Source organism: Oryctolagus cuniculus, chromosome X (assembly GCF_964237555.1).
Source record: "Oryctolagus cuniculus chromosome X, mOryCun1.1, whole genome shotgun sequence".
NCBI lineage: Eukaryota > Metazoa > Chordata > Mammalia > Lagomorpha > Leporidae > Oryctolagus > Oryctolagus cuniculus.
Window position 1 is genome coordinate 82,742,254 of NC_091453.1, and position 24,371 is coordinate 82,766,624.

The 24,371-nt window shown below is 41.3% G+C and overlaps 1 protein-coding gene and 1 long non-coding RNA gene across 15 annotated transcripts in view; one reads left to right on the plus strand and one right to left on the minus strand.

Moving 5' to 3' along the window:
* Positions 1-24,371, plus strand: part of CHRDL1 (chordin like 1) — a 123,594-nt gene that overhangs the window by 32,368 nt on the left and 66,855 nt on the right. For all 13 annotated transcript variants that reach the window (XM_017349994.3, XM_008272882.4, XM_070066553.1 and 10 more), the window contains exons 3-4: positions 869-981; positions 3,949-4,042. In XM_017349994.3, coding sequence (XP_017205483.2) covers positions 869-981; positions 3,949-4,042 — 207 coding nt within the window. The remainder of the gene's footprint in view (positions 1-868; positions 982-3,948; positions 4,043-24,371) is intronic.
* LOC127484879 (uncharacterized) lies at positions 934-20,877 on the minus strand. Of its 2 annotated transcripts, none has more exons than XR_011385357.1 (3): positions 20,740-20,877; positions 8,818-8,945; positions 934-1,079 (listed from the first exon to the last, which is right to left on the minus strand). It is a non-coding gene; the product is annotated as an uncharacterized lncRNA (long non-coding RNA). The 2 variants fall into 2 exon arrangements; XR_011385358.1 differs by lacking the exon at positions 934-1,079 and adding an exon at positions 16,702-16,859 and having other exon boundaries at positions 20,740-20,871.

Sequence of the window (24,371 nt, forward strand, 5' to 3'; positions counted from 1 at the left end):
AAACTCAATTTACCAATTGTTTGTCAATTGCGTACCTGTATTGTTCACACTGTGCTAGGTCATGTGATGAGACAGTAAAGAGTAAATGTTATCTACTTTTGAGGAGAAATAAGATATATACAATAAGACAATTAATGTGATTTGTACACCAGTACAAAATAAGTTGTCACTAATGAAATTTCTATTCCAGCAAAAGCGAGTGATAAGTTTGAGTTAATTTGGTGTTGTCCTTGCAAGAGGAAATCTGTAAGTTGAATAGGTGCAGGGATTGTGTTTAAAATTCTTTACTCCAAATTTTATCCTCAGAACTTAGCATAGTGCCTGACCAGTGGTAAGTGCTTAAATACATATGTAATAATTGAAATTAGTATGTGTAGGCAATGCCATGATTAGAGACCTAACATAATGCCATGTAGTCTGTTGCTCCTACACTAACACCAAGCAGCTCTGAAAATGTTTTGACACAGCCACACTAAAGACATTAGTTTGCATTTCCAAAGAAAGTGAGCATAGCTTTTTCCAAAATGAAGAGCACAGAGTATGCTCCTTTATCTTGCTATTACAACAGAGTAGCAATATGAATTCTGGTCTGCACTGTCAGACAAACCTAGATTGAGTCCTACCTCAGCTACTTACTAGTTAAATGAGCCTTGATCTTCCTCATCTATAAAATAAGACTTAAAGTAACCATCTTATGTGTCATTGCGAGGGTCCAGTGAGCAAAGAATGTAAAACGCAGTACCCATAGTAGGGAATCTGCCAAGCCTTTGATTTTGTTGTATGCGAGAATGAATAGAACCTGTGATGGCCTTTGGATTTTGCAGTGTTGTCTATGTTTCTAACAGGCATATCTACCTCTATCCCACAGATTCAGAGACATATTGTGTGTTTCAAGACAAAAAGTACAGAGTGGGTGAGAGATGGCATCCTTACCTGGAACCTTATGGGTTGGTTTACTGCGTCAATTGCATCTGCTCAGAGGTACAATCTCTCGTGGCATGTGTTTTTCCAATTTGCTCCTCAGCGAGAAGAGAGGCTTTCAGTGCCCAAATGATGAGGAAATGTGGGTGATCAAAAACCTAAAAGAAATTAAGATGCAAATTGCAAAGAAAAATAAACATCTCCTGTCCTTTTTCTCCTATTGCTTTTCTTTTTTTTTTTTTATTTGCCTCTATTGCTTTTTGACTTGATCTTTACGGGATATCTGAAAATTTTTTATGAACATATACCCATGTTCTCTTTGCCCAGTGATATAGGACAAGGTTGGAGAGGCAGAAGAGCTTGATAGTAGGAATAGGGAGAAAGCTCAGTGTAGTGTCTGGAATGTAAGACAAACTGTTTCTGCAAACTATTTTTCTAGGCTATCCTTCAGAGAGCGTATTAGGGAAGATTATAAATTGGTTTGTTGGGAGAGTGCATTTTATGATGTCTCAATCAACAGCTGTAATTAAGACTGAGGTTGTGAAACTTTGACCTGTACCTGGTGAGGATTAGTTCTCTTGATTGGGTTTTGGCTCCCATCCAGTCATGCAAAGAGGCTTTTGGACAACATATATCCTATCTTTGCAATAGATAAAGCAGGTAATTCCATCTTCTTTCTGTGACCCGACCAAGGAGCACAGCAATAATTCATGTTTTTGATGGGCAGGGTTCTCAACTTCAGCACTATTGAAACTTGGGGATGTATAATTCCTTGTGGAGGAAGGCTGTCATGTACATTGTAGGATGTTTAGCAGCATCCCTGACCTCCTCCCACTGTACGGCAGTAGTACCACCCGCAGTGGTAACCAAAACATATCTCCAGAGATGGCCAAGTTGCCTAAGGAGCAAAATCATCCATGGTGGAGAACCACTGCAGTAGGTCAATTGGGAAGGGGGACCTTCTCCTTGGCCTTGAGGATTTAGAATTCTGAACATATGAAATGTTCAATATCAGTCTGTTACTTGAGATCTTGTGTAAGAACTGTAACTTCCCTCATGCCCAGCTAGAGCAGGAACAATTACTTGCGTGCCAGATCCTTTAGCAGTTTGAAGAGAATTTGGGGTTTTCAGAATGTTGAACATGTGGAAATATAAGCTTCAGGTAATATTAGAGATCATGTGGAGAGGTCATGAGGGTCTGGAATTAACATAGACCAAGATTTCAGCCCTGGCTCAGCCACCTGTGAGCCATATTACATTGGACAAGTTACCTCACCTCTCCAAGGTTCTTTCAGTTTCCTCTTCTTTAAAAATGGGATCATTATTTCATAGTTCATAATATTGTGGTAAGGATTAAATTCACTTATCCATTTAAATCACTTAAAACAGTGATTGTTGTTGCTAAATATTCAGGAAATATGAGCTACTATTATTGTCATTGTCATCATCATCATCACCATTATTATTATTAAATTATTTTATCTTCAATAGAATTCAGTAGAGTGACCCCTTATCCATGGGGGACTGTTTCCAAGACCCCAATTGGATACCAAAATCTGCATATGCTAAGTCCTTTACATCAACCACCATGGTATTTGCAAATAGCCTGTGTACGCCCTTCTAAGTACTTTAAATCATCTCTTGATGACTTACAGTGCCTAATGCAATGTAAATACTATGTAAATTGTTGTTATACAGTGTTGTTTAGGGGATAATGGCAAGCAAAAATTATTTTTACATGTTCAATACAGAGAATTTTTTTAAAAATATAATTTTAGTCTATGGCTTGTTGAATTTGCACAGGTATAACCTGCAACATGGAGGGCCAACAGCCTTATTCAGCAATATGGTTTCAGTTTATACTTCAACCAGGAAGCGTAGGCTCTGATATGCTCCAGTGATCGCACTTCAGGATGATACTACCTGGTGTGAAGAGTGTAATCTATGAGGAGCCTCTGTGGTTTTCCCAAATGCAACACTCCAAAAATATATTCTCTAAAACACAGAGAAAAGAAAAAAAGGGGTTTTTGTATAGTGATTCTGATTTGGAAAAAAGAAGCCTGTCCCTTTAAATGGCTAGGGCATGTATTAAATAGAGCATCTGGGGACTGATTAACTGCCTGGTATGGCATGATTTTGTCGGATTCTTGGCCCAACACATTGGGGATGGACAACTAACCCTTGGGGGCCGAGGCTTTGATGTCTGCAGGGCATTGAAAATGTTAATATGATCCCAGTGCCAATAGCTCAAGCACTGGCCATCTTTCTCCATCCTTTTCACCACTCTCTTCTCCCACAACAGCCTGACACATATAAGGAATCCTTGCTTCAAATGAATTATGGATGGAAAATGTAAATGTAAAATTGATTCCCAAAGTCTTCCTTTGTTCTAGTAATGGTTCAGAGCTGTCAGAGCTAGGAATCTTGTAATTGTAAATCAGGCAGGGACCCAGTTGCCCCACCCAGGCATACGAGCTAATCAGCTCAATTCCAAAGTCTAACTATTTCTCAGAAAAAATTTTGGCTAAAAAGGGAAATAAGGAGAGGAGTCACTTAGCCTACGGGACCAAGATAGAGTTATATAAATCCAGCATACATGTGCTAGGATGCCTTTTGCACAGGATTGGATAGCAGCTCAGGGGGGCCCATTGCTCATTATCCTTTCCCTTCCATGGCATTAGGCAGGTGATTATGAAATCAGAGTAGGCTCTTGGAAGACACATAGCTAGAGCTGGGGAAGGGGAGAAATGCCACAGAGCCAGGCCAGAGGAAGCTTCCCACAAGTGGGAGGCTTTGAAACCTGGAGCAGCAGTGATCCCAGTCTTCGAAAAATGGGCCAGTAAGCTATCATCCAGCCCAGCAGAGGTGCTAGCGATGAGAAAAGGAAAGAAAAATGCTGATTGTGTTCAGCTTCTTGGGAATGCGTTATTCACTGGGTGAGTCCCTGCATGACTCTTTCCCAAACTGGCATGATCCCAGAGACCTTTGAAAGACATTTATTTTATCTTGCTGTCTTTTCTCTTTCAGAATGGGAATGTGCTTTGCAGCCGAGTTAGATGTCCAAACCTCCATTGCCTCTCTCCTGTGCATATTCCTCATCTGTGCTGTCCTCGCTGCCCAGGTAAACCAATTTGTCTCTTTTTCTACAGCTTCTTTTAGGTTCTTCTTTCGCCTAACCCATTCCAGTCCATCTCCTTAATTCCCCAGAAGGAAAGCTGGAAAACTTGAAAGAAATAACAATAGGACACTTTTAGGCAGCCCAAACTGGCCCCTAAATGCTGTTCATAGCCCAAACAAGCCATATTCTAGGCTCTAGTAAAGTACTAGTTCCCCAGCAACAGATCTTCGGTGGGCTTTTAATCATTTAAAGGTTGATGTCAATTGGGGGAAGGGAATTGTGGCCCAAAAGTTTTTCTGCCATAGGCAGAGGGCACTGAGGGAGTTGCACATAGCAGCACGTGTCCTATACAACTAGGGCAGGAATTCCATCCAAGCATGGCTTCTAAATGATGGGGGGCTGTTCATGAATATAAGGAGCTGAACCAGTGAGGTTTATGACAGTACAAAGCTGTGTGCATACTGAATAGCCAACTTCCCCAGAATGCACAGTGACTACATGCACATGGTTAAGACAAACTCCTAGGGGAAGCCAGTCAGAGACTTTTTCATAAAGCTGTTAGGACTTCTACATTCATAATTTGCAGCTAAGGTGTTTGTCTAGGCAAGGACTCCCCCAGTAATACTTAGTTCGCATCTGACTGGGGCCTGAAGGCATGTAAGTGCAGAATGATTCAGAGACTGCCTGTGGGTCCAGCAGTAGACATGGAAAAGCGACATTATGGTCTTGGAATCTGTGGATTAGAAGTCTTGTCACCCTGTAAGTTGATTCTGTTTTCTCTAAGACAGAGATTTTTAAGCTGGGGTTCCTGGGTGGATTTTAGGTGATCAGAGAATCCTTTAACTTCGCTTACAGTTTTTGGTATAATTGTATATATGAAGGGTCTTCAGAAAGTTCATAGAAAATGCATACTATGAAAAAGTGTGTATGTATTTCAAAAACTCTGCACCAAAATAAACTTATCTTTTAATTCCATTTTCCAAAATCTTTGTAAAGTGCTCTCTTATAAGTAAATGCCTGTAGAGAGGATCCATAGCTTTATTGTTACTACCAACGGGATGATTCCCCAAACGTAAGGAACCACTACACTAGGGCATAGAGGGTGCTGTTTGAAGTACTGGAGAATCTCCAGAACTTATAAGAGACAAGCCAAAAGCATCTGGGGAAAAAATGGAAGGAATGGGGCTGGGAATGAGGATCAATAAAAACTCAGTACACCAAAATGTTACAAGAGTGTACGTTTTTGTTTAATGGAGAATAAATTTCCAAAGCTTTTATTCACCTATGTTTGTATCCTAAACATTCCCGAATGAACACAGGGAATTCCTTTTCAGATGACAAAGTTTATGCTATGTCACAGATGTATCATTCTGCATGTTGGTAGCATGTGCTTCAAGAGTTGAGAGACTGACTGGACATTTGACCAACTCGAAAATTGATTTTGGAAATAAATCCTTAAGTAAGACTCATTGGTTTTGTGTGTAGTTATTAGATTCTTCGATATAAACTGGAATTTATAATGGCATAGTATAGGAGGAGCTCTGATAAGTAGGAGAAATGTTTCTGATAAACTGAAGAGCTCTTTAAAAACTGTTAGGTAACCTGTCAAATAGTCTCATGAAGGCTTTCTTTCCCAAAAGCCTCCAAAAGTGATCTGATGGGATAAGAACTTATCTAAAGTACTACATGCAGATTGTTTATCCCTGGGAAGAAGGTTGGAGTGTGACTCCCACTCAGAATCTGGGACTAAAGAACACAGTGGAATATGGCTGTCCACTTCCCCAGCTGTGTAACAGGAAGCATGAGAAAAAGGGAAAGTATAAGCTCACAGTTTGAGAGAAAGAACATGTTGAAAGAAATGAGGTCATAAATCCCAGAGGAGAAACAATGGAAAGGAATAAACACCATTGTCTTTAAGACTTAAAAATGTTCATTTTATGAAGCATAGAAACAAGGTATTCTTTTTTCCTTCCTCCTGCTCTTCCAGCTCACTGTGAGTTCATTTTTCTTATTAACTGTAACCTTCAACAGTTCTTTGTGTAGGGAATAGTACTAAAGTTCCCTAATTCTTATATACAAAAATGTCTTTATTTTGTCATTCCTTTTTAAAGATTTATTTGAAAATAAGAGTTAGACAGAGTGGGTGAAACAGAGACAAAGAGACAGAGACAGAGAGAGAGAGAGAGAGAGAGGAAGAGAAAATATCTTCCATTTGCTGGTTTACTCCCCAGATGACTACAATAGCCAGGACTGGGTCAGGCTGAAGCCAGGAGCCAGAAGCTTCATCCGGGTCTCTTACATGGGTGGTAGGAGCCCAAATCTGCTGTTTCATTGTAGTTCTTTTCTTCCCTCTTTCTTCTAGCTTTTTAATTTTATCTTTTCTTTGATGCATTCAATGAGACATGTAGATTTGTGATTTATTTTTCTTGAGTCAACTCAGCACATGATTTTTCAAATAAAGTACTCAAATATTTTGTGAAAATTATCTCTTCCCCTTTTTTTCCCTCATTTGCCAATTTGTCTCCCATTTGATTCATCATCTATGTCTTTTATTTTTTTCATATTGATATGCTATCCATAATGATATATATTACTTCAGCTCTAATCTCCAATTCATTAATTCTTTTAAAGGATTTATTTATTTTATTTGAAAGGCAGAGTTAAAGAGAGGTAAGGAGAACCAGAGAGCCAGACACACACACACACACACACACGCAGAGAGAGAGAGAGATCTTCCATCTGCTGGTTCACTCCCCAATGGCTGCAGAAACTGAGGCAGGGCCAGGCTGAAACCAGGAGCCAGGAGCTGCATCCTGGTCTCCCACATGGTTGGAAGGGACCCAAGCACTTGGGCCATCTTCTGCTGCTTTCTCAGGCATGTTAGCTGGGAGCTGGATTGAAAGTGGAACAGCTGGGGCTGCAGCACCCATATGGGATGCCAGCGTCACAGGTGGCAATTTAACTTGGTATGCCACCATTAATACTTTTCATACATATCATTTAGGTCATCTATTGAGTTTTGTTTTATTTTCAATAAGTGTATTTTCTTTCAAGTTTCTTGTTATTTTAAAAATATTTTATAATCTGTTATTTCTTGGGATATTATTATCTTTTTATTTCTTTAAAGCATTAAAAATTTACTTAAGTTCTGTTTTGGGTTGCTTAAATATACTTATTTTTCAAGTGTTTATTACCATCTTTGTTGAGTTTCTTTTAAAAATTTTTATCTGTTTATTTTATTTACTTGAAAGGCAGAGAGAGACGGGAAATCAGAGAGAGCTTCCATCTGCTGGTTCACTTCCAAATGCCCACAACAGCCAGAAATGGGCCACGCCAAAACCAGGAGCTGAGAACTACATATAGGTCTCCTACATAAGTGGCAGGGACCCAACCACTTGAGCTGTCACCTGCTGCCTGCAAAGGTGTGTGCATTAGCAGGAAGCTGGAGACAAGAGCAGAGCCAGGACTCAAACCCAGGCACATGGATGTGGGATACATGCGTCCCAAGTAGCATCTTACCCACAATGTCAAATTTCTGCCTGTTTTGTTGTGTTTCTTGAGATTTTCTTAGTTCTAAATCTTCACGGTTTGTTTAGTTCTAAATCTCCCATGAGTGTTTTATCTGGCAGGAGCCCTTCTTCTTTGTAGATGGTTGTTTCAGATGGTTATTTTGTAGATGGTTGTGATTCACTTAGCTCAAACTTAGGACAGTCGTATATTAGTATCTCAGCTTGTGCTCCTCAGGCTTGGAACATCTATTTCTACCTCTGTTTTCTTATGCAGTGCTGGTCTCTGGTAATGATCTTTGGGATCTCAGTTACAACTGCCTACCTTGGGCCATCAGTGCATCTTAGTCAACAACCTTGGATAGGCACAGCTGTATCAGCATCTCTTCATGTGAGGAGTGTGATTCTAGGCCTCAGCTTCACACAGGAAGCCATTTTCAGGTTGTAGCTCTTCCTCAGCTGTGTGGACCAGCTATCCATATCCAGTCCCAGCTGACAACGGACCATATGTCTTTGGCCCCCCTGAGTATTACTGTACTTGCCTCCTATGTTTTATTGAATAACATATTTCCTTTTGTTTCTGACTATGGTTTTGGAGTTTCAAAGTTTCATTTATTTCTTTTTTCTAGTTTCATATTTCATCTCTCTTATTTTTTTTGGAAAAGAACAAGGAAATTTATCAAGTGTTATCTTTGCCATACTGAACCAGAATGTAATTAATCATTATTTTTCATATTTAAGATAAAACAAGAGTAAACAGATTTATGCCATAACAGAGAAGAATAGAGTTTGATAAAAATAAGAACTTTGGGACAGAGTGATTATTAAATCCTAGAATAAATGACTATGGAGACTTTTTGTCATTTTGTAGAATATTTCTAGAAATATAAAGGTATCTATCCATCTGAGATATAGTTGGCACTGTCTAGCTTTGAGACAGGGCAATGGATGTGATGACTCCTCTGTATTCTTTCCACCCCACTAGTTATTAGGCATGAGGAAACTCATGCCTTCAGGGCCACAGAAATGTTTGGCCAAAGGAAGGGACTCTGGTTTTCTGTCTTAACCCAGAGGAAGGCATTGTGATGAAAATTTCCTAACTTAAAAATACAATATATAAAACCAATATGAAGAACAAGTTCTATATCAAAAAGATCAAACAACCAAGCAACCCTCATACCCAAGGGATTGGTTTTATGTACTATCCTACAGTAGTATTGACTTAGGGAAGTGTTCACCTGAGCAGAGACAAACATAGTGAGAGTGTCTTACCTGAATGCTTGAAGCTCAACTTCCGTTAAAAGGGACAAGGGAGCCACACCTTCCCATTTGCATCTGTATTTTCCATGGCTCTTGCTTTCTAAACTTCTTTCCCATGGATATCAGGGCATGCAGACTCCCTTTTCAGAGTTATGAGAAACAAATCAACACTGATACCCATGAATAGCAAAATAAATTTTTTTCATCAACATTTGCCCAAAACTCCATGGCAGAGGTTAAATCTTGATCACATACCACAGGCTTTACTGGGTTCAAAGAAGCTGGTGGTACATGGAGGCTGGACCTTTCTTAATGGAATAGTCAAGACTTCATGAGAGTTGTGAAGGTCATTAGGTTCATCCTAATCTCTCAATAACACTCTATGTAGTCCCTGAGAATTAGAGATTTGTGGGAATGAAATTCTCTACTTTCTCTTTTGGGAGAATGAAAGTGGCAAAGGGAGGAGGGAGAGATAAACAACAACTTCGTTCCTTTTCTTCTTTTTAAAAAATATTTATTTTATTTATTTGGAAGAGAGTTTCAGAGAGAGGGAGAGAGAGAGAGAGAGAGAGAGAGAGAGAGAGGTCTTCCATCTGCTAGTTCATTCCCAAATGGCTGCAATGGCCAGAGCTGAGCAGATCTGAAGCCAGGAGCTAGGAGCTTCTTCCAGGTGTCCCCCGTGGGTGCAGGGGCCGAAGTACTTGGGCTATCCTCTGTTGCTTTCTCAGGTGTATTAGCAGGGAGCTGGATTGGAAGTGGAGCAGCCAGGATGGGAATCAGTGCCCATATGGGATGCCAGTGCTGTAGGCTGGGGCTATTACCCACTACGCCACAGCACCAGCCCCTCCTTTTGTTCTTTGCATATAATTTTATCCCCCCAAAAAGACTGTTAGAGTGATCAGAAGCCTAAGTCATGATATTATCTAAGAGATTTTTTATGGTCATTCCACAGAGAATTCGCTATTCAGAATTAATATATTTGGGTTCCCTTGGAGATATTTCAGCATTCCTGTGTTATTAAAGAGCTGTTATAAAATTGCCAAAATAACTGATTTGATCTGGTTACCAGAGACTTAATCCACAGTGTTTCCTTTCAGCTAGGTGTGAAAAAGTTTGGCTCCACAATATGGTTTTAACAGGGATAGTGACAGTGTGGTTTTGCCAATAGAGACACCCCTCATCCTAGTCTTTAAAATTCAAGGAAGGTTAAGGAAATGACCTTTCCAGTGGTGCATTTATAATCTGTCCTCCTGTACACAAAACGCTGAAAACCCGATGCCATTTCTTTCTCAACATTAGTTGGGTTGTGAGTAAGCTAGCACATGTGGGCATTTCTGCTGTAATGCTATATATGCATTTTTGAAAATCCTCACATTCTGCAAAATTACACACTGGAAAACATCAGGGTTTATGGAAAAAACAAAATTGGTGTAAACCACTCAAAAATCAGGCAACTTGGGAATCATAATACTAACAAAACAACTGCACTAATTAAATGCTAGCAGAATTTGAAAATACATCATACATTGCAAATAAAGAATATTACAGTAAGTAGAGACTTCACCTTTTAAAATGGTGATATTTGCTTGAAGGAAGTAGCTTAAGGAAGGATTGAGGCTATTAAATTACAGATACAAGATAAACATGCTGGTAGATCAAAGAAAATTATGTATTAAGCACTGACAATACAGAACATGTATTGGTTAAATTGAGCTACAAGGAAGAATATTGTATGAATGGAAATAGGATGGAGGGGGCCGCCTCTGTGGCATAGTGGATAAAACTGCTGCCTGCATATGGGCACTGGTTCGAGTCCCGGCTGTTCCTCTTTCGATCCAGCTCTCTGCTATGGCCTGGGAAAGCAGTATAAGATGGTCCAGCCCTTGGGCCCCTGCACCCACGTAGGAGACCCGGAAGAAGCTCCTGGCTCCTGGCTTAGGATCAGCACAGCTCCAGCCATTGCACCATCTGGGGAGTGAACCAGTGGATGGAAGAGTTCTCTGTTTCTCTCTCTGCCTCTCCGTGGCTCTGCCTTTCAAATAAAATAAATGTATCTTTTAAAAAAAGAAAAAAAGAAATAGATTGGAGTACTGGATCCCTTCATGGCTTGTTGATTTCAGTTGAGTTCAAGTACTCAGCATTCAGCTTCTGTCACTCGGTAGCATGAAATATTAATTTGCTAGAAAAATCATGTCTGAACTAATGTAATTTCTATTTTATACTAACCTCATTCCCTTATTTAGAATTCCCATATGAACAACTTTGCACTACATAAATCCATATTACAGCAGAATCTCAATGTATCAGATTAGATAGATAATAACATTTGACATTTGACACTTTGGAGTGAGAATTAAAAGTCACTCAAACACTCTGAGTCTGATTTTCGGTCTTTGAACACTGACCTATCTGCACGTTGTGTTCCCCTTTTCTCCTATCTCATACATTTATATAAAAAGGGGTGCTACATCCCTGGATATGCCTGTGACTTCCAGTGTGACAGTAATCAAACAGACAAGCATATTTTTGCTCATTTTATGGCAAAAGTTCAAGAGAGGGATTTACTTACTCTCTACTGTGGTAAAAGTACACAATAGCATAAAATTTACATTTTTAAAGTAGACAGTTCAGTGGCATTAAGACCATTCACAGTGTTGTGCAATTATTCTAACTAATCTAATCCCTGAATTTTTTTCACCATCTCAAAAAGAAAATCTGTACCTGTTACACAGTTGTACCCCATTACCCTCTCCTCCCACCTCCTGGAAATCACTAATCTACTTTCTGTCTGTAGATTAGCCTCATCTGGATATTTTGTACAGTACTCATACATAGACTTTTTGTGTGGCCACATTCACTCTTGTGTTGTACCATGTATCAGTACTTCATTCCTTCTTATGACCAACTAATATTCCTTTGTATGCATGTGCCAGATTTTGTTTATCCATTTATCATTTGATGACTGCTTAGGATTTTTCTATCTTTTGAATCTCATAAATCATGCTGCTATGAACATTTTTGTACACACTTTTGTGTGGCATGTGTTTATGATTTGGGGTAGGTTTTTTATTTACCTAAGTGTGGTATTTCTGTGTCACATGGTAATTCTATGTTGAACTTATTGAGGAATCTTCTCCCAATTTTAATGCCACCCCATGTTTTTGTTTCATCTCTTTGAACGTCTGCTGCTGCCATCCTTGTGGCTGTCTTGATTGCTGCTGTCGCCACCATCTATATCTGATCTCCATTGACCTCTCCGCTCGAGTTTCATTATTTTCTCAATTATGTATTCACTTGCCTCTTGGATTTTATTGAAAAAGGTAAATTTCTTTTAAATAGTAACAATTAGCATATTCTTTCTCTATCGTAAAATGAGTACCATAGCTATATTGTGCAAGATGATATGCAAATGTAAAACACTGACTTTTTTTAAAAAAAGACCTATGGGTCCAGAAGTATCCAAAAGCTTTGGATAAATTCATTAGGGCAATGAGCCATTTTAGCACAAAACCCCAAACTAGTGCTACTCAGACTTTAATGTGCTTAAGAATCACCTTGGGGGATTTGATAAAATGCAGATTCCCAGGCCTTCCTCTAAAAATGCTGATTTAGTTGGGCCCCGAAGTGGATATTGTGCATTTTAAACAGCATCCCAGTGAATTCATATGCAGTTGAATTGAGGATTACACTACTGCAATAGGGCTCAGGGGAAATTTTGAGAAAGGAAGTCAAAAGAACTATACCCATAGAGAGCAGTCCTGAGTAAGATCTTGGAGTAGAGGGCCCTGTGTATCTGCACAGGGCTGTGGGTAGCATGACAACTTTGTTTTTCTGATAATGGGGAGCATCGGCATCCTCTAAAGTCATTTTGCCTGTTTGACATTTTTCCAGGACCAACCCAGCAGTAACATGGACTTAGTGTGCCATCTGGCCTCCTCTCCTATTTTCCCAAAGCTCTCACCCCAAGCCTTTCTCATCTGCCATCTTCCCCGTTCAGAGCCCATGTCCAGAAAGCAGGACCCTCCGTGGGGAGCTTCCTCCTCTACCCCGCCCATTGTTCATGACTTGTTGTTGGCGAGAAATGAATGGCATTTCTCGGAATTAGCCCAGGAATTTCTGCTGATAAACAAATGAAACTCTCAAAGGGAAAAGCAATCAACATAGTTTGAAATAAAATCAGTGTTTTCAGCTTAGTCTGTTTTCAAGTTAGTTTGAAATATCTAGGGTATTTTAAGGAAAGGATTAGTAAAATGTCCTTTAGCAGGCTTTCATCCTAGTTACACGGCCAATCCTTAACCAGGGCCTGCTTTCTACTTGAGTAAGTAGAAGAGGTGATTATTGCCTTGATTTCCTGTGACCTGGGATTCCAAGACTCGTTCAGTCATCAGATCAGTTTTGCACACCTTTGCTCTTGCTTCCTGCCAAGTTATGTTAAAACTCAAAGGACTTACTTGGTGGTGCTTTAACTTGAAATTGTCATTATTACAGTTTCATCTTTTTCACTTAAGGCTTTGATTCCTGACGACTTTCGTCCATCTTTAAAGTGTCAACTTCACTCCTATTATCATTTCTAATTTAGTCTGAACACAGGATCTACAAAATAGGATCCACTTCTCGAGAAAGAGGGCAAGTGTTAGAATTGGGGCCGGAGGAGATCCTGAGGCCCCTCATTTGACTGGACACCTGAAAGGGGTGGGCATAGAGAGAGAGGAACCCATGGACTCAGGCTTTATCTCCTCCACATGTCTGAGAGCACCAAGCCTCTCCATAATGTCGAGTTCTTTATTTGTGGCAAAGCACAAAGTGGTTTCTAGGATGAGCTGCCAGCTCTCAAGTTTTTTACTTTGAGGTTGTTAATTTAAAACCAATATGTTCTTGAAGTAACCAAATATCTTTGCTATCTGTTGCCTAGAGCCAAAGGGTTTCACTTTAGGGTTTTGGATGCACAAATAACTATAACCAAAAAGATTTACCAGATTATTTGCAGCCACTAAGATAAATAGCAGTCTTTATTAGAATGATTTTTGTATTTAGCTTTTTACACCGTCAGCTATTCCCTGAAAGTGATTTTAGAAACTGGCAGACTTAGGGTGTCAGTTATTGAAATCTGTTCCAAAACCTGCCTCCTCACAGGACTCCATTTTTGGCTATCAAAGTAGTCTGTTTTAGAAATGTCCTGATGTATTGTTTGTTGTCTTTGCCACATATATGCTAAGACCCAGAGTGAGAAGTGGCTCAGCAGTGTATGTGCAGCTATTTCAAAAGTGCTTTCTAGGGTTACTCTCCCAGAATTGAAGAAAGGCTATGAAGTATGAGCATACTTCAAAAAGCTCAAGGAAAATGAAACTAACAGAAGTTTATTTGGTGGCAACAAAATTGAGATTCGTGCATAGTCTCTCCATAATATGCACTTTCCATGAACTTTCTGAAGACCTTTCATGTATATACTGTGGTCTATAAAGGGCTAAATCAACATTGTCTATGGTAGGCGGAAGAAGACACTGGGGTGAATTTTATTTCAACTGAAAAGGAAGGTAAAGACATCAAACTTGGGAATGGAGGTTTTTTGTTTGTTTCTTTGCCTTTAAACATGAAGACAAGGTAAGTGTCCCTGCAAGTTCCATTTTCTTTCCTTTACCCAATTTATATGGCTTTGATTTCTGCACATTCACCAGCTCTTCAGAGATCTAAAGCCAAATAAGTCCATATTCACCATCATACCTCTTATATGATGTAACCATTTATTATTTTAATAGGAGAAAAATGGAGGTTGAGAAGGAAAGGACAGGAAAATGGGCCTTCCTTCCTTCCTTCCTTCCTTCTTTCCCTTTCTCCCTCCCTCCCTTTCCTCCCTTCCTTCTTTCCTTCTGTCCACTCCCCTTCCTTTTTCCCTTCTTTCTTTTTTATTCTAACTCTCTTTCTAGTTTTTAAATTATTTTCTCATGGTCAAATGTACATATCATAAAATTAACCATTTCCACTATTTTTACTGTATATTATGTACATTCATATTGTACAACCAGTACTGCAGTCAATCTCCAGAACTTTTTCATTTTCCCAGACTCAAACTTTGTACCCATTAAGCAACTCCAAATTTCCCCCTCCTCCTCAGCCCCTGGGAGCTGCAGTTCTACTTTCTGCTTCTATCAGTGTGACTATTCTAGACACCTCATATGAATGAAATTGTACAATATTTGTCCTTTTGTGACTGGCTTATTTCACTTAGCATGTCTTCAATTCACCCACAATGTAGTATGTCTCTTTTTTAAAAAAAAATCAGGAGATGAGAAGAAATTTGAGAACAGTCTGGTGTCAAAGATGAGGAAGTGAAGTCAGGATACAACCAAGGGGTCTTAGAATAATATAGCAAATGTTGGTTTTCAGAGCACATTTTTTCATAGGATGAGAGACCACACTGTCATTGACAATGACAGGCAGGACAAGCAGTAAGTAGCATTAATGACTGTGTGAAATGCTGGGTTGTGAAAGACAAGCACTCTTTATTAATGGTTCCCAGAGAACTTCAGAGCTTGTCAGCCATTAGGTGCTGATTAGCAGCAGCTTTTGTCATCTGCTTTTGGAGAATGCAAAGGGGTCAGGCTGTGTCTCTGTTTCCCTTTATCTAGAGAAATACATTTCCAAAAGAGCCTCCGCTGAGATTGCTTTCTATGGGAAATCATATCTGGAGCCATTCAGTATGGTTTTATTAGAAAGATTATTAAAGGATTAGAGCATCAAACCTATGAGGCAATGGCGAAGGAAAACTGTAATTAGTGAGCCTGGTGAAAGAAAGACTGAGGGGATTTCAACAAGCCTCAGAGAGATAAACGGTCTTAAAGGACATGGATGAGCTTTTTCCTTCCATCTCTAAATGGACAGAATGAGCTTCAGCAAAACAAAGTTGGGCCCAAGGAAGTATAGCAAGGCATGAGACATTAAAGAAAAATGGTGAAGTGGGAAATTGCTCTGAGACTATAAGGGGGTATATAAACAAGGCAATGTGTAGCTGTGGAAAGAAAGAGTTTAAATTCTGGGGCCCCAGATTGCATGTGGACCTATCTGCAGTATGGGCAGAGCCTGAAACCTTGGTGTTTTGAGGCTTGTTCCCCTTGGTCACAGTGAAAGCAGCCACATAATCAGTCACTGACTGTGTGTTTTCAACTTAAGGAAAACAATGTGAGTTGTCTAAAGCAAACAGGTGACAGATTTAATGACTGTTAGGCAGAAGGCATAAAATTGAAGGCATCACCTCCGTCTTGCCTTTCTATTATTTCCTCTGATGAGATTTTCAGAGGTGCCTTGAGCAAGTGTCCTCCACAACAATACTGCCATTCTCAAAGCAGGCCCTTAGCAGGCAGAGACAAAAGGGTCATGCTGAAAACGTGCCAGAGACAAGGTGAAATCTCTGGACTGCCTTGAACATGTGAAGGGCGGCTAGGCCTGAATGTCCCCACCTCCTCAGTCAGTACAACAGTGAGCAGGATTCTCTGCTTTGTACATTTTATGCTGATTAGGTTTCCCTAATTGCTGGTATTCAGCCAGGACTGCTTCACCCCCTAATTTCTTATGAATTCTCTTTCTGGATGGAGCCTGTCACGCAGCGTCTCTTGCAGGAACACCAGGATCAAGAAAAAGAGCTGTTGCTGTAGTGCTACTATCAAATCAGGGAAGATAAGCTCCCCCACCCTGCCTCCCACTGCCTGCTGACTTTTCCCAGGGTTTTGGGACTGTTTTGGTCATCACAGTGATATGATAGGGAATGTCATTGACATTTAGTGGGCAGGAACTAGAGATGTTAAGTGTTCCACAGTGAGTAGGAACACCATGCAATGAAGAAATATCCCACACAAAATTCCAGTGGTGCTCCTATTGAGAAACACTGGACAGCAGCCTTACCCAGAGAATCCCAGGAAAGGGGTCTCCTCATAACCAGAAGTTCATGGTATGAGTTCACACATTCATTCACTCATTCTTTTCACAGATGTTTAGAGTACAGGCTTTGTGCCATGTCTGATGCTGAGGTTTCAGAGTCTCTGCCTCAAGGAGTTTACATCCTAGGCAGAAAGAAAGGCATAATGAGAATATTAGAACAGAATGTGGCCGGCACCGTGGCTCACTTGGCTAATCCTCCACCTGCTGCGCTGGCACTCGGGTTCTCATCTCGGTTGGGGCGCCGGGTCCTAGTCCCGGTTGCTCCTCTTCCAGTCTAGCTCTCTGCTGTGGCCCGGGAGGGCAGTGGAGGATGGCCCAAGTGCTTGGGTCCCTGCACACGCATGGGAGACCGGGAGGAAGCACCCGGCTCCTGGCTTCGGATCAGTGCAGCGCTGGCCGTAGCAGCCATTAGGGGAGTGAACCAACAGAAGGAAGACCTTTCTCTCTGTTTCTCACTGTCTATAAGTCTCTCTGTCTCTCTCTCTCACTATCTAACTCTGCCTGGCAAAAAAATAAAATAAAAAATAAAAAGAAGAGCATGTGATGGTTACTCTGGTAGAAGTGAGAGTAAAGGTTGTGTAGGCAGAAAGGGGAGAGAGATGCCTTCTAAGAGCCAAGAGCCAGGTGAAGCCTTAGAGAAGAGTACACATTCAAGCTGGATCTTGACAGATGAATGGGATTTTGCCAGATGGAGGGGTGACATGAGTAGGGCGTGTGCAAAGGTAGGTGTGGGACCTTTGATTAGAGTTAAGCATGGTCTATGTTGGAGAGAGAAGGAAAGATTAAGTTGACAGAAAGTCAGTCCCAAAGCTCTGTATATCTTATGGTAAGATAGTATTTTGCAGAGCCAGAGCTAGTCCATTGCAAAAGCAGGGAGTAGGTGAAGTTGGTTTGTAGTGGCCCCTGACACTATTCTTGCACTCCTTTTCCTCTCTTGCAGTCTCTCCCATCATCGCCTCTCTCCAGCCACTGAGCTCTCTCTCATATAGTCTCTAATATTTGATGGCAATGAGGCTGGCTTACTCTTTCCAGGGGATTTTGCTCTTCATCAGCAGAAAGGTGAATGCTCAACTACAAGAGTTCACTAAGGATAGAATCCCAGATGTCCATAACAGAGGCTTTGGGGAGGGGCGCTTGAGGAATTGAATGCTATAGAGTTGGGAACGAGGAGCTTTGTTTAGTTGACACACACTCAGTGTGAGTGTGTGTGAACATGAGCGTATGTGTGCATGAGTGTGTTGGAGCGGGTGAGATTGTGTGTGTGTGTGTGTGTGTGTGAGAGAGAGAGAGAGAGAGAAAGAGAGAGAGAGAAGGAGGCAAAGTGGGGCAATAATAGTTCCTACCACAAAGAACTGTTGTAAGGATTAACTGAATTAAGTTATAAGAGGGACTTAGCACAATGTCCAACCCATTGCATGCCCTCAATAAATGCAAGCTGCCATTGCTCTTATTTTGCAATGCAGGACAGAGTTCAGTCTGAAAAAGTGAGAGCAGGCAGGCCACAGTGGAGATGAAGATTTTACGCTAAGGTTAATACCTGTATCAGGCTAGTTTCAAATATGTGCCTGGGCCACATCTTAACCATTGGGATGACATAGTTTTTCAGAAAACTGGCTTATCAGAATTTAGATGTTCCCTAATGGGGCCATAACATCATTTTATGTACGTTTTGCGACTTTCTCTGTTCCCATTTGGAATACCTGTCAGGTAGAAGAAAAGTTGTTATACAAGAGTGTTTCAAAAGATCTGTGGAAACATGGAATTTTAAAAGGTAAGTTATTTTTGGTGCAAAAAATTTTTGAAATCCATGTATAGTTGTTTTTCATAATATACATTTTCATGAACTTTGTGAATCCCCCTCCTGTGTATGGTTTTCCAAAATATTTTGCACCAAAATGAACTTCTATTTTAATTTCTTTTTTAAGATTTATTTTTATTTATTTGAAAGGTAGAGTTACAGAGAGAGAGGGAAAGACCTAGAGAGAGAGAGAGAGAGAGAGAGAGATCTTCCATCTGCTGGTCTACTCCCCAAACATTTGCAATGGCCAGGGCTGGGCCAGACCAAACCCTGGAGCCAGAAGCTTCCTCCTGGTTTCTCCTGTGGGTGCAGGGTCCCAAGCACTTGGGCCAACCCCTGCTGCCCCTCCCCCACCACCACAGGCACACCAGCAGGGAACTGGATCGGAAATGGTAGGATTGACAGTGTTCCTGGCAGTGGCTTAACCTGCTACAACACCACACCGGCCCCTCTTTTAATTTAATTTGCCACAAACTTTTTGAAGTACCCTGGAAGTTGGGGTCAGCAGGTCTGTCCTCACATATGGGAACACAGAATAGAAGAACCACAGCATTAAGGCCAGAGTCAGGGAGATGCATTAGAAAGAAATTAACTTGGGCGGGGTTGGATTAGGGAACAAAAGTCTTAGCTGGAGAAGGGATGAAGGAGCAAAAGGGGAGGAGAAAAAAAACTGGGAAGGACAGGATACATAAGATCATCCAACTGCCCCCAAACTGAACTTACAATGTTTTCTGTGTTCTCTTTGGAAGAGGGGTTGGCTTGTCCAGCATTCAATGGAAACTTGTTGATTGACACTGAGTTGGGCACAAGTTCAGTGTGTGCCTTTAGCTATTTATTTGCTTTTTAGAAATTGCACCCTTTGCAGTAAGACTGTTTAGCTTCTACTGGCGCCCTGGGGCAGGGAGTTTAGATTGTTAAAATAGCAGCCATTAACACTCCCTATGTTATGACACTGTCCTCCCTGCCCCCCTTTAGAGGAATTGGGCATGGAGTTGTTTGACAAAAGTTAAATTCTTCTTCCCCCACCAAAAGAAACTGAGACTCCTCCTCTGAGTCCTAACCTGAAGGCCTCTATGTCTGCCTACCCCCCCACCATCTTCGCCAACACACATGACTCCCACGTACACTCTCACATACACTCTCACAGGTTCACACCCACACCCACCCATCTCACAAGCTAGAGAAACCCTAGGGAGCCCTTGTGCTTGTCTTGCTGTTCTTTTGTTTTGCTTTCCTTCATTTGCTTTGTTTTGATTTGAAATCTGTCTTTGGGATGACATTGGGTGATTTTTTTCATGTTATTAACAGTGCTGTGGAGGGATCATGTAAGGACGCTTTCCTCAGTCCTGGCCCTGCCTGCTTCTTCCAGCTAATACATACATAATGCTGACTTTCATTGATCAGTCAAACTGGTCTTTGTTGGGTTTTGCATACAATACCTCTTGGGCAAATAGCCCAGGGAGCTCTAAAAGGTGCATGAATTCCTGGATTATCTAGAGATTATTCATAGGTCTGCTTAAAAGGGAATTTTTAACAAGAAGACTGGATGACTATGGCTTTCCCAAAGGCCCTGGGGAAAGATCAAAGGAGCACAGACAATGGGGAAAGTGTGGCGCTGCTCAACTCCCTCTAAAGGCAATAATCTGCACCAGACTCAGAGTTCCCCACTGTTTCAGAAGTTCAGCATTGGTCACAGCTGAACAGCTACCACGAGCTCAGTCCTAGAAGGCATGGAGGAAAGCTCTGTTCTCTGGATATCTTTCATATGTGGTGCCTGTATTAGCACTGTCCAATAGAAATTTTTGCAATGGTAAAAACATTCTATCTCTGCACTCTCCGATATGGCAGTCACCAGCACATGGGGCTGTAGGACATCTGAAATGTTACTGGTATGAAACTAAAGAACTGTACTTTAAATTGTATTTAATCTTGATCAGTTTAAATTTCAATAAACATATGGGACTAGTGGACACTATAGTGTATAGCATATCTCTATCCAATTCATTGGATACTTCTGTGCTGTGTTGAATTTAATGCTGTACCTTCTATCCATCTGCTCAGTGTCTTGCAAATAGATCATAAACATCAGGCCAGGAATTATAATTCTTCAACTTCAGAAAATAATAACTAGAAGAGAGGGTTTGTCTGGCCCTCTCTCCCCACATTTACCAAACAGGAAGACTGAGAAAGACACTGCAACTTACCAGAAGCCACAGTGATCATCAGTAAAATGAGGTGATCCAGGATCCCAGGTCTCCTTGCCTCCTGGACTATGCTTCCACCACAGCTCCCTTGCAGGCAAGTTTGAAAAGAGTAAATATCCTCTTCCCCGCTCTTTTCACTGCTTACAACTGAGACTCACCCCGTGATATTTGGAAATTAATTTGGATCCCAAGTCTATATTTATCTCTTCATGTGCCAAGGCACAAAGTAGGCTGTGGACAGATGTTTGTGGAGTGAATTAATTCTCTAAGGCTTTCATGTTGCCTATTCTCTTTTATATTGTATTGTTAAGAAAAACTTTCTGTTTCAGCATGATTTGAGTCATTCAGTGTTCCTTCTCTTATAGCCCAGGCAGATGGGGTCTCTGTGGACACCACTATAGTCTAGATATAGACTATAGAACCTTGGGAAATTGCTTGACACATTGAGAAAAAAGCTGTAACACGTTTGGCTCTCGGCCTCTTTATATTCTCTGATGTATGGGGACATCAGGCCTACCTACCTCCCTTCTCCACCTTTTTTACAATAACCTAGAACTAAACATGCCACAGATAGTACTTGGGGGGCCATTTCTTACCATTCACCTTAGCAAGTGAGAGAAAACACCAAACCAATCTAACCTCAGAATCTACAAAAAGTGGGAAGACAATTCAACTCTGTAGATTCAAGCAAAGTATCATTTCATTTTCCTTCTCCTGTTTCCCACTCCAGGCCTTTGCCCCTAACCCCAGAGCCAACCAACGCTAACTCAGAAATAGTTGAATTGAAGCAAAACCTGTTAACAGCCACCAAAGACTGAGTTTTAGCCAGGAAGCTGGCTCCATCAGGCAGCCCTGCCAAGAGCCCGGCTGAGGCTAGGGAGCAAATGGCCTGCGTCCCCTCTGCTGTGGACTGGCGAGCTCATTTGCTGGTACCACCTAACGAAGGAGTGATCTGGCACTGAGATAGAAGGCTTCCAGGAACTCGCCCAGCCCTAAAAATCTTAAGCCCAAGTATAGTCATTGGATGCCAAGGACACTGGAGAAAGTCTTTGGAGCATGTAGAGCACCACGCCAATTGGAGTGCCTGCTAAGCCAGCCTGGGATTCCTAGCATTCCAGCCACGCCATATACACCCCCACTCCCAGAGGGCAGCCAGTGGCCACAGCAGAGGTCACATCCAGAAGGCCGAGACCCTCATTAGACCCTCCAGGAGCCTGCTTCCTCATGTTGAGCCTGCCTGCCTGCCCTGTGCTGAGTTCAGGGAAGTGGACAAACTGTACTGTCCAGTTTAGCCTAAGAATCTCACTTGCCATGGGCTCTCCAGGCAGTGAATCATTTTGAGCAAGCACTTAAGCAACTTTCCACTGAGTCATCCTGAAGACTGTCAGGTTCACTAATCCTGACATATACTGTGTATATCCTTTGTTCAGATCCTGTCCCCATCTTGATACTGGGGAAGTGGGGGTATAAACAACAGAACTTGGACAATGTGCTCATTGGGAATCCTTCGGTTAGGGCCCCTTTTGCCTCCCTGTCTCCGAAAAGGCCTGAAGCACTAAGCAAACTGCTGCCAGTACCAACTCTTGATCTGTGTGTCCTTTTGACTACATAGTAACAAGAATATATACTCTTTACTCTGAGCAGCAGTACATATTTGATATCTTTTCCAGAGCTTCCACTGATCTGTTTTCATTTGGCTTCTTCTAGACCCGCAACTGGCATTTTTTTTTTCTGCGAAGAGCCAGATTTTTGCATGTACAAGCTGTATGGTCTCTGTTGCAACAACTTGTCCATTGTTGTTGGGAACATGACCATAGATAATATGGAAATGAATTGGCATGGCTGTGTTCCAATAAAAGTTCATTTACAAAAACAAGTCATGGTCAGATTTGGTGAATAACTCCTGTTCTAGACACAATGGGCTAATAAGGTAAATTAACATAATTAACCTAATTTAACCTACTAGAGTTTCTGTGAGTACCAGTTTGAGAAAGGGATCATTCTTATCCATGAATCTTTTTAAGAAGAGCTATAAAAACTATGAGTATGTTCACTCATTAGTTCATCTTTCCCATTTTGAGAATCAAATTCCATTCATCTTCAAATATCACATATCTTGTGACAATCAGAGTTTGCTAAATTATGATGCAGTAACACCTTACAAAGCTCAGGGCTTGAAACATCAAACAGGAGTAAGCAGATCTTGGATGTGGGATTAAAGTTGCCACAATGGGTATCTGCGTCTCATATTGGAGTGCCTGGTTTGAGTCCCAGCTCTTTTTTTTTTAAATATTTATATTTATTTGAGAGGCAGAGTTACAGACAGAGAGAGGGAGAAACAGAGAGAAAGGTCTTCATCTGATGATTCATTCCTGAGATGGCCGCAACAGCCAGAGCTGAGCTGATCCAAAGCCCGGAACCAGGTGCTTCTTCCGAGATCCCATGTGAGTGCTATGGCTCAAGACCTTTCACTGCCTTCCCAGGCAGGGAACTGGATTGGAAAGGAGCAGCTGGGACAGGAACAGGTGCCCATATGGGATGCCAGCACTGCAGATGGAGACTTAACCTACTATTCCACAGTGCTGGCCCTGAGTCCCAGCTCTTTTTCTTCCCATCCAGCTTCCTGTTAATGTGCACCCTGGGAGGAGGCAGATGATGGCTCAAGTACTTAGATCTGTGCCACCCATGTGAGAAACCTGCATGGAGTTTTGGGTTCCTGGCTTTGGCCTGGCCCACCCTTGGCTGTTCTGTGCATTTGGGGGTTAATCAGAGGATCTAACATCTCTCTTTGTCTCTCTCTTTCTCTGATTGTCTCTTTATCTCTCTCGTCTCTCACTTTTGCTCTGTTTCTCTGCCTTTCAAATAAAATAAAAACAGAATAGCATCAAAGGTTTATTTCTTACACTATATGTCCTTCTCAGGTTGGCACATGACATTTCTCACCCAGAGACTCTGAATGACAACGCTTTGCCATCTGGAATTAGTTTTAGTGATACGGGAAGGAAACAAAGCAAACTGTGCCTTGGCTCTTAAAGAGCTCTGCTTAAAAATGATACAGATTACTTCTGCTCATTGGCCAGAGCAAGTCACATATGACCATCATTTGACTTCTAGGGAACAAGGAAATGCACTGCTACCATGTTCCTAGAAGGAGGACAACTACGATACTGACACATAACCCTAATGACAACCACATACTCTTGAAACTCCCTTCCATGTTTCTTCTTTATATCCTTCCTTGCCTGGCCTTTTTGTTATCTAACCTAATTGTCTTTTTGCCCAAACCTGCCTGGATTTCATCAGCCAGGCTGGTCATTGACATTGACATATGGGTCAATAGCTTAGAACACAAAGCACTGGGGTAGTAATCCTTCCATAAAATGCCGTGTAGACCAACCATGAACATGTAGTCAGGCCTCTGCGCCAGGTCCTTCATGCCATTGGATCCAAGGATTGATTGCCATTGGGCAGAAAGCCTGAGAACAGTTGGACCTCTGGTTTTGATTTCACTTTGGTTTACTTTTAATGGGAATTTGAATCAGAGAGGGAGAGCTCAGTGTATTGATTCTGGAAAGTTCCTGCCCTTAGTGCTGTGGAGAGCAGTTATCAAGATAGAGGAGGGGCAGGGTAAA